This window comes from Aquarana catesbeiana, linkage group LG06 (genome assembly GCF_042186555.1).
Source record: "Aquarana catesbeiana isolate 2022-GZ linkage group LG06, ASM4218655v1, whole genome shotgun sequence".
NCBI lineage: Eukaryota > Metazoa > Chordata > Amphibia > Anura > Ranidae > Aquarana > Aquarana catesbeiana.
Genome location: NC_133329.1, coordinates 130036443 through 130051543, shown reverse-complemented (window position 1 = coordinate 130051543; position 15101 = coordinate 130036443). Strand labels below are relative to the sequence as shown.

Genomic DNA, 15101 nt, shown 5'->3' with positions numbered 1-15101 from the left:
AACGTAATTATATTCCTGTAATTTGTCAAGATCAGTAGGGATATAGGTACGAAAGTATTTAATTGCATTCTCTTGCCATTTGAATGAGAAATCTTTTTTAAGGAGTTCCACCATAGCGCTTGGTAAATTAATATTCAGAACTTCAGATTTACTGTAGTCTACTTTGAAATTACTCAATATACCAAATCGATTAAATTCAGATATCAAGTTTGGTATTGATATCAATGGGTTTGTGATATATAATAGAATATCGTCTGCATATACAGACATTTTATACTCCTTATCTCCTGCTTTAATTCCCTGTATATCCATGTTTTTTCAGATCGCTATTAATAAATGCTCCATCACCAGTATATACAGTATTGGGGATAGTGGGCAACCCTGACGGGTTCCGTTTGTTATGGGGACTATCTCCGATAGATCGCTATTCGCCCGTATCTTAGCTGTTGGATTCTTATATAAAGCCATTATTTTGTCCAAAAGTATAGGACCCAATCCCCACTGTACTAAAGTCTCTCTGAGGAAACTCCATCCCACCCTGTCGAATGCTTTCTCAGCATCAATCGCCAATAGGCAGGAAGGGATGGAGCCCCTTTTTGCATGTTCCACTAATGTGAGTGTTTTTAGAGTGTTATCTCTTGCTTCTCTTCCCTCTATAAAACCCACTTGATCTAAGTGTATAAATACCGGCATTAATGGGGCAAGTCTATTGGCAATTATTTTAGCATACAGTCTCAGGTCGATGTTTGTTAGAGAGATAGGTCTATAGTTTCCACATAAAGTATGATCCTTCTCTGGTTTAGGTATAAGTGAAATATAGGCCTGCATACTTTGTGGGACAAAGGGCTGTGATGTGGATATTGCATTAAATGTCTGTTTCATAATGGGGACGAGTTCTTCTTTAAATATTTTATAGAATCTTGGGGTAAAGAATCAGGGCCTGGACTTTTCCCTGGTACTAATGCATCAATTACATTTTGTATTTCTATCTCTGAGAAGTCCTGATCTAGTTGTATCCTATCTATCGGAGCTAATACAGGAAGTGCTGTTTCTCTCACATAATGTTCTATATTTTGTTGGATTCCCTCTGGATCACTATTCGTGACATAGTTAGGGATATTATACAGTTTCGTGTAAAAGGTCTGAAACTCTTTCAGTATCTCTTTTGGGTCGTACCTCATATCTCCTTTTTCTGTTTTGATCTTAACAATAGGCCGTGTATTGCCCCGATGGTGCAAAGCTCTTGCGAGAAGTTTACTTGGTTTGTTACCCTGTTGATAGTATAGGGCTCGGTTACTATCTATTATACGTAAGGTTTGCTCGTTTATCAAAGTTTTTAGTTCTATTTTCTTTTCTGTTAACTCTATTAATATTTCACGCGCTGGATTTTGTTTATGTTGAGCTTCCATTTTGGGTATTTCTTTTAATAGTTGAGTTATTTTGTTGCCTTTTAATTTTTTAAATCTAGCCCCGTGTTTTATAAAAAGGCCTCGGATTACACATTTTAATGTTTCCCACTTGATCGGTAGGGCAGTAGTATCCTCCCTGTGATCATGTAAGAAGTCTGCTATTGCCCTCCTTATTTCTGTCACACAAGTCTCATCGTGAAGCAGATTATCATTAAGCTTCCAGTTCCCTTTATTATTGTTACCCTTAACCCAATGGAATGCTCTTCCCCAATCCGTCCGATTTTCTCCTACCTTATCCACTTTCAGACGATCCCTGAAAACTCATCTCTTCAGAGAAGCCTATCTGGCCCCCACCTAACAACTGTACATTTATCTTCTCAATCAGCACATCACCCACAGCTATTACCTCTTGTATCTCTTAACCTTCCCTCTTAGATTGTAAGCTCTAAGTGAGCAGGGCCCTCTGATTCCTACTGTATCAAATTGTATTGTATTTGTACTGTCTACCCTCAAGTTGTAAAGCGCTACGTAAACTGTTGGCGCTATATAAATATTGTATAATAATAATAATAATTAACCCAAAACCAAAAATACTGGTGCATGATCTGACCATAATGAACTACCTATTTCGGAAGATAAAGTTACTGTCATCCCCTTTTAGTTTATCAAAAAAAATCTAATCTATGATATGTCTTATGTGCTATTGAGTGGCATGTAAAATCCTTTTCTGTTGGGTGTAGTACCCTCCAAATATCGATCAACTGATATTTTGCTATCATTTCTAAAAAAAAATTTTTCTCCCCACCCATCTGTATTATTGAAAGTGCTATAGTATCCATTTCCCTATCAAGGACAAAATTAAAGTCTCCTCCAATTATTATTATCACCTCAGCTTTTTCCATAAGCTGTTTCAGCATTTGTGTTCCTACTTTATAGTGTCCTTGATTAGGTAAATATATATTGATAAATGTGAACTTTTTGCCATATATAGTAAGTTTGAGTAGTATTGCTCTTCCATCCTTATTATGCCATTCTTCCAGCACCTGGTGGGGTATTGTTTTATGTATTGCTATAGAGACGCCTTTTGATTTTGAATAACTAAAGGAGTCATGATACCAAGTAGTGTAAAATCTATTTTGTAGATTTGGGACGTGGTCCGTACGGAAATGCGTCTCCTGGAAAAAGATTACCCCCACTTTTTGTTTATGAAGAGAATACAGAACCTGTGACCTTTTTGTTGCTGAGTTAAGACCTCTAATATTATAAGAACATATTTTCATATCTTAGGACAAATAGAGCCAATAAGAAGAGAAAAAAAAAAAAAAAGACCCACACTCACACTCACCTCACACCTAATCTATCCTATATCTATTGACTAAAAAAAAAAAGTCTTTCCTACTATCTAAGTTCCCTACTATGGGGGGTTTTGAGTCTGGTGACCAAGGGTCGCCTCTCGACCGCTGACCTCCTGCTGCATTTTACCATTTCTTTTATCTTTCTCTTATTTTGGATCTCTTTCGTCTCTTTCTAACTCTCTTTGTTTTCCTACCCTCTCTTTTCTTGGAGAGGGGTGTAAAGGGGGGGGGGGGGGGAATCACTATAATACTTCCCAGATATTTATCCTTTTAACCTTATACATTTTTTGTCCGGGGGGAAACGTGCAAGTATAGTCTATGATATAGTTATCTCCTTTTTAAAATAAAAAAAAAAAAACCCATCCTGTGCTACTGTTTACTGTATGCCTACTACGTACATAATTACCATTTTATATCACTTAGTGCATAAACTTATAAAAATTATTATCTATCTATCTAAAAATAGTTACATCATAATACAATTTACAAATATCAATACCTCCAAACACATTTCATATATCTCATTGTAATATAACGTACATCTGAATATTATCTTCTCTGTGCTGGAGAAAAAAAAAAAAACCATCCTGTGCTACTGTTTACTGTATGCCTACTACGTATATAATTACAATTTCATATCACTTAGTGCATAAACTTATTATCTACCTGTGAGTACATAACATATCTCTTGGTGTAAACAACATAAAAAATATATATTATCTCCTTTGTGTTGTGTAAGGAGAGAAAAAAAAAAAAAAAAGAAAAAGACCCATCCTATACTACTATTTACTATATACCTTCTGTGTTCTGATAATCTTTTCATATTATTTGGTGCAAAAATTTATGAAGATCATTATCTACCTGTGTGTATATTACATATCTCTTAGTGCAAACAACTAGCTATGTCATAAAAATAAATATTATCTCCTCTGTGTTGTGTAAGGCGAGGGAAAAAAAAAAAGCACAACCCCTACCCCCAAATTTTTTTTCTCAAAGTTCCAAATTATCTCATTATTGTACTCCGCTTCCCCATCTTTTCATCTCATCCCCCCTCCCCCTCAAGGGCCCCCTTATATTTTCTTAAGTGTTTGCATATATTTTATGGGCCAATCCGGCAATGCTAGCTCTGAGATTCCTAGAACCGCTAAAAATTCTGGTAAGTCCTCCAGATCTCTGAATGAGATAGTCTGTCCTTCCTTTTGAATTTGCAGCTGAAATGGAAGTTTCCATCTATAATGAATATTATTTTTTATTAGTTGTTCCACCAGGGGCTTTAGCGCGCTTCTGCGATCCAATGTATATTTTGATATATCTTGAAAAAGCAGGAGAGGTTCTCCTTCAAATTGGATATTTTTACTTTGGCGGGCTGCAAGCATTACTTTGTCCTTAATATGGGCATAATGCATTTTGCAAATAATATCCAGAGGTTTATTAATATCTGGCTTCCTTATTCCTGCTACCCGATGTGCTCGTTCAATAATTAAATCTTTTATATCAGTGTCCTGGGTAATTTCCTGGAATATTTTTTGTAGTGTTGTTATAAGCTCTTTTGGGCCCACTGTCTCTTTTAAACCTCTGATTCTTATGTTGGATCTTCTGCTTCTATTCTCCTGTTCGTCTAAGTTGTTTATTATTTGCTTTAATTGGATTCCTTGCTTCTGCATTTTTTCTTTTGTCTTTAGCAGTTCCTGTTCCGTTTTTAACACTCTCTTATCTAATGTGTCCGTCCTTTCTTGCATATTTTTTGTAGATATTTTAAGCTCTTGAATCTCTTCCTTATATGATTTTTCCAGCCTATGTACGTATTGATCCATATCTGCCCTAGTTGCAAGCGAACTGATGTAAGCTCTTATATCCCATTTTTCTTTATCTTCCTCTTTTTGTTCACTGGAAGACCCTGTTGTGTCCATTAATGAACTATTTCTGGGATGATTTAATTGCTCTTCCCCTGATGATCTAGATATTTCTATTGGTTCTGCTATATTTGACAGATCATGCAATGTTTGTAGCATCTGAGTTACCTGAGGGGAGTGTAGCTGTAACTGTAATTGTTGAAAAAATTCCTTAATGTCAGTTGTTTGTGTTGGTTGTACCCCTGTAGTGCTTTTGTTAATACTTTCTGTTTTGTCCTTTTTACCTTTTTGAGGTTGTGGAGTCTTACTGCTCTTCTTAGGGGCCATGCTTCCTTCTTTCCCCTTCCTTCCTCTTCTTCTTTATTCCCTCCTCCCCTTTTTTCTTTTTAACCCTTTTATCTTCACTCTCTTCTCGCTTTTTTTTTTTTAATTTTACCTCTTTATTACTTCTTTATCACTTCTTTCTTTTGGTGTTCTTTACTTTTACATTAGAAAAAATGAGGGAAAAGATGAGGCAAATGGGTACTTAAGGAGTCCCGTAGTTTGTTACCTGCTACTTGCTTTTGTGGTCCCTTTGATTCAGTAACTTATGTTTATGTACCACTAGTATATGTGTCAATCAGTATAAACGGCTGTAGAATTTTCTTTTCCTTTTCCTTTCCTTTTTTCTTTTTCCTTCTCTCTTCTCTTCTCCTTCCCCTTTCTTTTCTTTTCTCTCTTCCTTTCTATCTTTATGTATTTGGTTTATTTTCAAGAGCTATATCCTTTATGTCCTTAGTGTGTTGCAGGGATGTATTACAAGGATTTCAAAACTGCCAAATATTTCAGGAGATGATACAGGAGACAAAGGAAACAGGGCTTTATACCTCTCCTGTGTCCTGCCTGCAGCTCCAGTCTCCGGTCTGTGTTCTGTGATTTCAGTGGGTTAGTAGCTTAGTAGTAGCTTAGCTTAATAGTAGTAAGGCGGCTGACCTTTTATATTTTGGAGATCCCGGGTTCGTCTGCTCTCTACCATTCCGTACTTGGTGCTCTGCCGGAGAGGACGCTCTCAAGCGAGGACCACTGTCGTCCGCTTCCGCAGACCTACAGAGGTTCCCGCCTCCCCGCGTCCACTATCTCCCGACTCTGTTCTTGAAGGAACTTCCGGCACTCCACAGGCTTGTCTCCCGTCGTGTCTCCCGCAGGTCTCCGCTCCTATGAATCACGGGTCCCGCCTCTACCGCTCTCGCTATCACCCCTGTATTGTTGCGATTTCAGCTGGGTAGGTAAGAGAGGATTACTCAGAAGGAAGCCGGTAGCATATCGAAAGCATGCACTGGCTGTATAGACGTCAGACGCCCAATGTTTGCAGCATGTCAGTTCACGGTCTGCCTATGCGGCCATCTTGGTCAGCAGCTCCTCCCCCCAATCACCTGGTCCTTGGCTCTTGGACAATTCTTATGATAATTGTTTTCACTCCTCGGTCAGAAATCTTGCGAACAGCACCTGGTAATGGCTGGCTGGAACATTCAAAAGTTTAAAAATCCTTCTGTAACCACCAGTATGTTTTGCAAATATTAGGTTGCAAAGGTCTTGAGAGAGCTCTTTGCTTTTAACCATCATGAGATGTTTCTTGTGTGACACCTTGGTAATGAGACACCTTTTTATAGGCCATCAATTGAGACTGAACCAGCTGATATTTATTTGCACTGACAAGGGGCAGGATTGATTTCTAATTACTGATTGATTTCAGCTGGTGTCTTTGTTTTCCATGCCTTTTTGCACCTCTTCATTTCTTCATGTGTTCAATACTTTTTTCCCTGTGTCATTCCATTTTATTACACATAACTTAATTTCTCAATGTATTTCTTTTGGTTTCTTTGTATGTATGGATTGCATGGGCTAGTACTGATGTGTGGTGAAAATTTCATGTAAATAGCACCTTTAGAAATAAATTTACCTAGAAAAATGATGACGTGTTCAATATTTATGTTATCCACTGTACAGGTAGGTATATATTTTCCACATTCTCAGTAGTTGTCATGGTGCCTGAAGATTTAGCAGCCTGTGGGACCAGTCATTTATATGTATGCCTCTGTTGTAATTATTTGAGGATAAATTACTTAAATCATAAAAACTAGGACCAATTCTGTGATAGAAACATATGTTTATGTTATCCTCATGTCAAGAAACATGTTGATAATTTTGGATTCTTGTATTTGTGTTTGATTGCTTCCCATCTTCAATATGCTGCTGCGTAGGTCTAAACCAAGAAAAAGGATTGGCTTTCATTTTAAAATGCAAACCTCAAACTCTTCACTTAGCAAAAACTTAGCTGTCAATCAACATGATAAATTGGAGAGGGCAGGCACAGTCACATTCATGTCAGGGATGTCAGGTGCTGGACTGAATATTAGCTGTCCTACCGTTGCAAGGAAAGTAGGCAAAGATGTTAATTGGTTGTGTTTATTAATTTTGTCATCTCTTTGTTATAAAAAAATATTGCTTTTTTTGTGTGTGCGTAATGGTGTCTCCATTATTTCAAGGAACAAAAGTAGGACACCAACTATATATAACACCAAAAAGTGTACACCTACACCAACACAACACATTATACATTGTAAAGTTTTATTAGAGTTATTTGTGTAAAAATAATAGTTACATTATACCGGCCATAGTAATCCACTGTTATAGGGCGTACACACGGTCGGACTTTGTTCGGACATTCCGACAACAAAATCCTAGGATTTTTTCCGACGGATGTTGGCTCAAACTTGTTTTGCCTACACACGGTCGCACAAAGTTGTCGGAATTTCCGATCGACAACCACGTGGTCACGTACACCACGTACGACGAGACTAGAAAAGGCCGGTTCAGAACCAAGCGCGGCACCCTTTGGGCTCCTTTTGCTAATCTCGTGTTAGTAAAAGTTTGGTGAGAGACGATTCGCGCTTTTTCAGACTCGTGGCTTTCAGATCGTTTTCTGCCGTTCAGTTTGTGCTTGTGGGTTTGTATCTGCTCTTCAGTGCGTGCAGTCAGTTCGTATCGGAGTTTTCTGTGTGATCTTGCCTGCTCGTTGCTGTTTTTCAGGTCGCTCTTCACAGGCCTTGCTGTTCTTCAGTGCGTTCTGTTACCTCGTTCTGAGCAGCCGACCGTTTTCTAGCCATGTTTCGTATGCGTACTCCTCGTAGAGTTCGTGCTGTGCGGGGGCTTGGTGTTGGGGTCCTGACCTTGACACAAGTCCAGTCCATGAACAGGGTGGGGAGGAGTTCATGGACCAAGAATTGGTTGCTTCAGCGTGACCAGTTCTGTCATATGCCTTTGCTCTGTGAGATCCGTGAGAATAATCCTGATGATTTCAGGAACTTTCTCAGGATGACGGACCCCGTATTTCACCGTTTGTTGGCTTTGCTGACCCCCTATATCAGCAGGCAGGATACCTGCATGAGGCAAGCCATCACTCCGGAGCAGAGGTTGGTCGCTACCTTGCGGTATTTGGCCACGGGGAGAAGCCTGCAGGACCTCAAGTTCTCGACACGCATCTCCCCCCAGGCTCTTATTTGTGGACATTTACTGCTTGTGTTTGTTTGAGCTGACCCTGACAGAAATGTGTGGAGTGCAGAAAATGTCGTGATTGTGTAACCTTACACAAAGCACTGTTGGCTGTTATTTACTAAATGCAAAGACACTTTTCACTACAAGTGCACTTGCAACTGCACTGAAACTGCACTTGTAGTGCAAAGTGGATTTTCCCTTAGGAAATAACCCCCATTTTCTCATAAAACAACAATTACATCACCCCAAAAGTGTTGTAGTGTTGAGACAATAATCCACACATTCTTGATGAACAATCTTTTTAATATCTGCACAATCACATGTGCATTTACCAAAGGTTTTTCTGACAAACCAACATGTTTGTTGTATACCAATTTTTGTGGTGTCATTATCCAAAATCAAAATGTGCATTTTATAGAAAACAGGCCTGTGTAAAACCAACAAGAAAGACACAAATCTTGATCTTACAAAGTTCACATTTGGTAGAACTTGAAGGCAATATCAGACATGAGTATTTAGGAACTGTGTTTGATATTGCGTTCAGATGGGGGGAAATCACCCCAGGAAAAGCCAAATTTGGAAGATGCACACAAATTTCACAATGTCAACATGTGCTATCTGCCATCAGGGGGGATCAAGGGACGTGTTTTGGGGGAGAAAGCCCTTCCTCACCGCTACTTTATTATTGAGGAAGGGGTTGCACCCCCAAAACGCGTCCATTGATCTCCCGTGATGGCAGATAGCACATGTTGACACACTGTGTGCATCCTCCAAATTTGGCTTTTGGAAAAATCACAAAAACATTTAGCACATTGTAGCACACAAAAGAAGAAAGTGATTTGGAGGGGTTTTAAACTCGCCCCAAAACATCAATGATGTTTTTATATTTTGGAATAACATCATTGATGTTTTGCTTGATGTTTTCCAATTGTAAATTACACCCCATGATCTCCCCGATCCGGATCTGGGCACTTTCGGATGTGAAAGGATCTTCATCCACAACCTCACGATCACCTAAAAAGAGAGGAAACCCAAAATAAATTAGGTTTAAAAAATATGCCGCCATCCATCTCTTATCTGAGCCTGTGGTCGCAGACACTCACCTGTTGTGGTGACTAGTTCCACCACGTCTTCTTCCTCCTGCTCATCTTGTGTTGGTGGAATTTCCCCTTCTTCCAGAGGGGGGGGGGCTCTGGTCTCCTCGGATGAGGGGTGTCCTCCGAGTCTTTTCTCCCCTATGTAAAACAAAAATGGTATAATTAGCACACAGATATTTAATGTCAGAACTATAAAGATGAAACATTGCTTGGAAGTGGGGTACAATTGTCTATTTTAGCCGAGTTCCAAGATGTAGCTTTTTTAGTGTCCTTTGTCAAGCTGCAATACTTTACCTGTTTTGTACAAGCTTCACAGATGTAGCCCCCCCCATAGTATACACTGGAGCACCTGTGTGCCCCCCCTAATAAAAATGGTGTTCTGGGGTCCCACACTAGTGCTCCAGTGTCCAGATGTGAAAACAGCTGCTGAGTGTCCTCTCCTTACACACAATCTAGTTTGCATTTCATTCTAGTAACAAAGCCATCTCCACAAACCAATTCTTTGAAGACAAGTATAGGGCGTCCAAATGGTGGCCAAATGCATATGGCCTAAACAATGGTATTTTATCGTCCGAAATAAAAATGTGTGATCCGAACGAATAATGTGCCCATGAACATGAAAGTTGACATTTTAAACTGTACAACAGTTCCTAAAAGCACATGGAGCAGCACGAACGTAATAAAAACAAAAAAAATAGGAACACAGCACAACTACTTACTTTTTTGCAGCACTCTCCGGATCTTTCTGTACTGCTCATGTTCTCGTAATTTCAGGTCCGACCACTGCTTCCTGAGCTGATCTTTCGATCGTCGTACCCCGAATTTCCGGTGCAGACTCCTGACCACTTTCGCCATGATCTTGGCCTTTCGGACATTGTGGTTGTGGTAAGGCCCATACTTTCCATCATAGTCGGCCTTCTTCAGGATGTCCACCATCTCCAACATCTCCCCAAAGGACATATTTGAGTCCTTTAATCTCCTTCTGGATCGGGACGTTTCAGGCTCCGGCCTTTCCTCCTCCTCCTCGTTGCTGTAATTAGCACGATCCTGCTGTCTATCCGCCATGTACTCTTCCTCCACTGCGCCGAACGAAAAGGGGCGGGGAATAGAATAGAAAGAACGTCAGGGGCGGGCGGAGTTATACGCATGCGCAGTGTGTATAAATTGTAATGCGCGCGTCTTACGTACGATCTGTGAGCGGAGGAAGGAGCATCGGAGACGCCGATCGTGCTAACGAAGGTAGGATCTAAACTTGGGCCTATACTGCTTCGAAATGGAAGCCTATATTGTAACAAGATTAGGGGAGTTTGGCCTGACATTAGGGTTTGTCTTGTGTTGTGTCTTGCAGAGAAAATGGATGGGTTCAACGACCACAATTTCCTGCCCCTGTTCATTGACAAGTACAGGGAGCTGCCCTGTCTGCGGCAAGTGAGACACCCCCACTATAATCACAAACAGAAGAGGCAGGCAGCGCTGGAGAAACTGCTGGAGTTGGTGAAGCCGGTGGTCCCCACAGCAACCATCCCCTATTTAAAAGCAAAAATTGGTGGCCTGAGGAGCACATATCTTAGGGAGCGCAAGAAGGTCACAGATTCCCAGAGATCCGGAGCTGCAGCAGATGACGTTTATGTCCCCAGGCTGTGGTACTATGAGAGACTGCGATTTCTGTCAGACCACACTGAAGTCAGGGAATCCCTCTCCACTCTTCCTTCCACTCTTCCTTCCACCCCAGCTGAGGCTTCCGATGTCCAACCTGGGCCTTCCAGCCAGGAAGAAGTGGAGGAGCCCAGCTGGAGTCAGGTATAGCATTCTTCTACAGATTTCTGGGCAATAAATAAATGATGTTTACTAGATGTTAATATTGATCATTAATTGCTGATTAAAAAAAGTGTTTTACATATCAATAGACAGTAGTGGGCACCCAAAATTGGGACAAGAATGCAAAATGCTGGGCTCAGAATGATAGTCTGTTATATTTGTTAACATTCAATTTGCAGCAGTCAGGAGGTGAAAATTGTGTGTGATTGATGTAAAAAAATACTAAAACTATGTCCCTTTTTCATACACAGGAAGACCTCAGCCAGGAGGAGGCTGTGGAATGTGGCAGTCAGGAGGAGGCGGGGATTAGTGGCAGTCAGGAGGAGGCGGGGATTAGTGTCAGCCAGGAGGAGGCGGGGCTAAGTGGCAGCCAAGAGAAGCCTGGGACAAGTCGCAGCCTGACTGAGTCTCAGGTTCCTCCCCTCCGCCTGCCACATAAACGAGCCAGGAAGATGACTCCCAGTCCTGTGCAGGATTCAGCATACAGGCTGATCCAGGAGGCTTCGGCGTCCCTCAGAGCCTTCCCCAGTCCTGAAGAGGCCTTTGCCTGCATGGCTGCCACCAAATTGCAGGGCATGCAGGAGGGCCAACGCAAGATCTCTGAGGACCTGATTTATAAAGTCCTACGTAAGGGGGAGAGTGGGGAACTGACACACAAGACGGATGTCATTGAGATCGACGATCCTCCTCCTCCTCCTGCTGCCACAACTCCACCACCACAGCCAAAGGCTGGAAGGAAGCGTGGAAGGAAGACCAAAGAGTGATGACCCTGGGTTCAGTCTGGTCTGACAGAAGATGCAGTCTCTCGTATGACCACAGCCTGGGGACATAGATGTCATCTGCTGCTTTCCGGATCTCTGGGACTTCTGGACCAGACTGCCCTCCCTTAGATAAGGACTCCTCAGGCCACCAATTTTGCTTTTAAATAATTGATGTCTGCCCTGGGGGTCCAAGGCTTCACCCACTTCTGCAGTTTCTCCAGCGTTGCCTCCCTCTTTGTTTATAGTTGTGACCCCTTAATAAAATTTTTTTAGGTAAATTCTACTCTCCTGTGTGTGTTTTCATCCAAAAAGGACAGTTTGTTGGTGACGATTCAGGTACATTTCTAACATAAAATGTGAAATTAACAAGGGACAACAACACCAAACAATCTCCTACAGATTAAATAGAACAACATATCAATGGTGTTGTGGGAACTTGTCACAAAAAACACACAAACATTTTCGGGAGTACAAATCAAAATCACCAAAAAACAAAATTAAAAAAGAGAAACACAAAAAAAGAATCTACATTAAAGTCAAAAAAAAAAAAAAAAAAATATGTTGTCAGATGTGAGAAATCAAAATATATTGAGGGAATCCCGATAAATAGTAACGAAAGAAGTTTGTGAGAAGTGTGTGTGAATATGAGCATCAAAACTACTTAATTCTTGTCACATTATAAAGAAGAAGAGAGTCCGCTGTATTAAACCATTTTGAACATTGCAGCATGACGAAAGTGCTGTATCCATTGCGAACGCTAAGTTTACCAGAACGAGCTGTCCCGTGTCGGAATTTCTTCTGAGCATGCGTGGCACTTTGTGCGTCGGAACAGGCCACACACGGTCAGAATTGACGCGATCGGATTTTGTTGTCGGAAAATTTTATCTCCTGCTGTCCAACTTTGTGTGTCGGAAAATCCGATGGAAAATGTCCGATGGAGCCCACACACGGTCGGAATTTCCGACAACACGCTCCGATCGGACATTGTCCATCGGAAAATCCGACCGTGTGTACGGGGCATTATACTGATTTTATGTACGGGATTAAAATGAATTTTGTATACAATACATATATGTATGGATTTCTTTATCAGATACAAATATACCAATTTGCATAGCAAGATCATGAGTAATCCAGACTATTTGTCACTCTTCACCAACTCATATCTTACCTGCTCTGTGACAGCAGCCTGCCCCGCTGACTGGTGACTTCTATCGACTTTCCGCTTGATAGCTTCTGAATAATAGATTGCTGCTTTGCATATATCCTAACATGCAAAATGGCAACATAAATAAGTAACAATTATCGAAAAAAAGGTCCTCATTATAGTTTACTCAAAACATACAACATAGCTTAACTTTTGGCATTTCAATTAAAGCATCATTTTATTAGGAATTAGAAATTCTTTTTCATGTAATTGATTATACAGATTGAAAGGGTTGAGCTGTGTTTGGCCATCACATAAAGAAGAGTTGTGCAAGCATGATAAATTTGATCTAATTTACTAGGAATTCATGAGGAATTGTAAATATTCACTTAAGTTATCAAGTATGAAAAGAAAATTCCTGTTAACTTTAAATACTCAATCATGTGCAGATGCTTTTCACATAGCAGGATAGATTAAATAAATTTTGACACAATTTATTGTGTGAAGATTCTCAACTTTTTTAGTAAATTTGCTTAAAGTGGATGTAAACCTGATTCATGAGGGTTTTGGGTCACACTTCATCAATCTTCTCGCAGCCCTTTATTCCCAGCCCAAGGCTCAGATCAGAATCCAAGGACACCTCTCAGGTCCCTTCCCCATCACCAAAGGAAAGAGGCAAGGATGTCCACTTTCCCCCCTCCATTTTGCCATAGGTATAGAGACTTTAGCAATTGCCATTAGAAATCACCCAGACATTCATGGTGTCAAATGTGGCCATTCAATGCACAAATGCGCTCTTTTCACGGACGACGTCCTCCTTTTTATCACGTCCCTTCTCGTCTCCATTCCTAACATCCTAACACTCCTTCAAAATTTCGGACAGATCTCGAGCTTGCTAGTTAATATGTCTAAATCGGTTGCCCTCAACATCTCTACCCCCCCCCCCGTCCTTGGTAGATAGTTTACGAGACCTTTTCCACTTTGTTTGGAGCACAACCTCCATTCCATACCTAGGCGTCCACTTAACTCCCAATATAGACCAACTATATAAATATAACTACCCACCCATGTTAAGAAAGCTCAAGTCTGATCTTGAGCAATGGTCGCTACATAAATAGTCATGGCTAGGGCGAATAAATGCCGTTAAAATGACCCTCCTCCTACGAATATTATATCTCTTCCGCTCTCTTCCTATACCTGTCCCCAAACGTCATATCCATAATCTACAATCATCGATAATCCAATTTACCTGGGGTAAATCAAACCACAGACTTCCTAAAAAGACCCTCTTCAGACCCAGGAAAAAAGGAGGTTTAGGACTGCCCAATCTCTGGTGGTACTAGCAGGCAGCACATTTTAGCCAAATATCAGCCATTTACTCTAGAGGTCCTAAACCTGAATGGATAGAGATGGAAAGACAAGCTATACCTAACTTTACTATTGACTATCTTCTCTGGCGCCCCCCCAAATCTAGACCTCCAATCCTATCTCCTACCCTTTCGCACTCCTTCGCACTATGCAACTCTTTACATAAACTGAATACCATAACATCCAAGTGGCACCCCCTAGCACACATCTTTAACAACCCCCTATTTCCACCTGGGATGGACATAAAGGTGTTTCAGTGGTGGCTCGATAAGGGCCTATATTGAATAGGACACTTTAACTCAAATGGCCCCCTTAAAATGACCCACTGTACTTCAAAATTGGAAATGCCCCCTTCAGAAAAATTCCGCTTCCACCAGATAAGCCACTTTCTACATTCGATCTCCTCCCAAGAACCGATCCCCCTGGCTATCACCCCTTATGAACAGTGGTGCTCCTCGGCCATGGACATGAGAGGGGGAATCTCCCAAATGTACTCAGCCTTAGCTGAACCACGGGAGAAAGCAACATATATGCTGAGTTGGGAGCGTGACATCGGATTTGAATGGGATTTAGTCACCTGGCACTCTCACCTCGGGGTGTGGGCACCTGGGATCCCTCCTCCATATATTTTGGGAGTGCCCCAGGATCAGAGGCTATTGGAACAAAATTTTCAATCTAATCTGCAAAGTCACAGGCAATGCGGTCCCCCAAAACCAGACAATAGCCCTCTTAAACCAAAAAATCCCCAAACTCCCTAAA

The 15101-nt window shown here is 41.0% G+C and overlaps 1 protein-coding gene across 2 annotated transcripts in view; it reads right to left on the bottom strand.

The window, feature by feature from the left end:
- BAIAP3 (BAI1 associated protein 3) overlaps nt 1-15101 on the bottom strand; it is a 597572-nt gene that overhangs the window by 79257 nt on the left and 503214 nt on the right. For both annotated transcript variants that reach the window (XM_073636787.1, XM_073636789.1), the window contains one exon: nt 12999-13094. In XM_073636787.1, coding sequence (XP_073492888.1) covers nt 12999-13094 — 96 coding nt within the window. The remainder of the gene's footprint in view (nt 1-12998; nt 13095-15101) is intronic.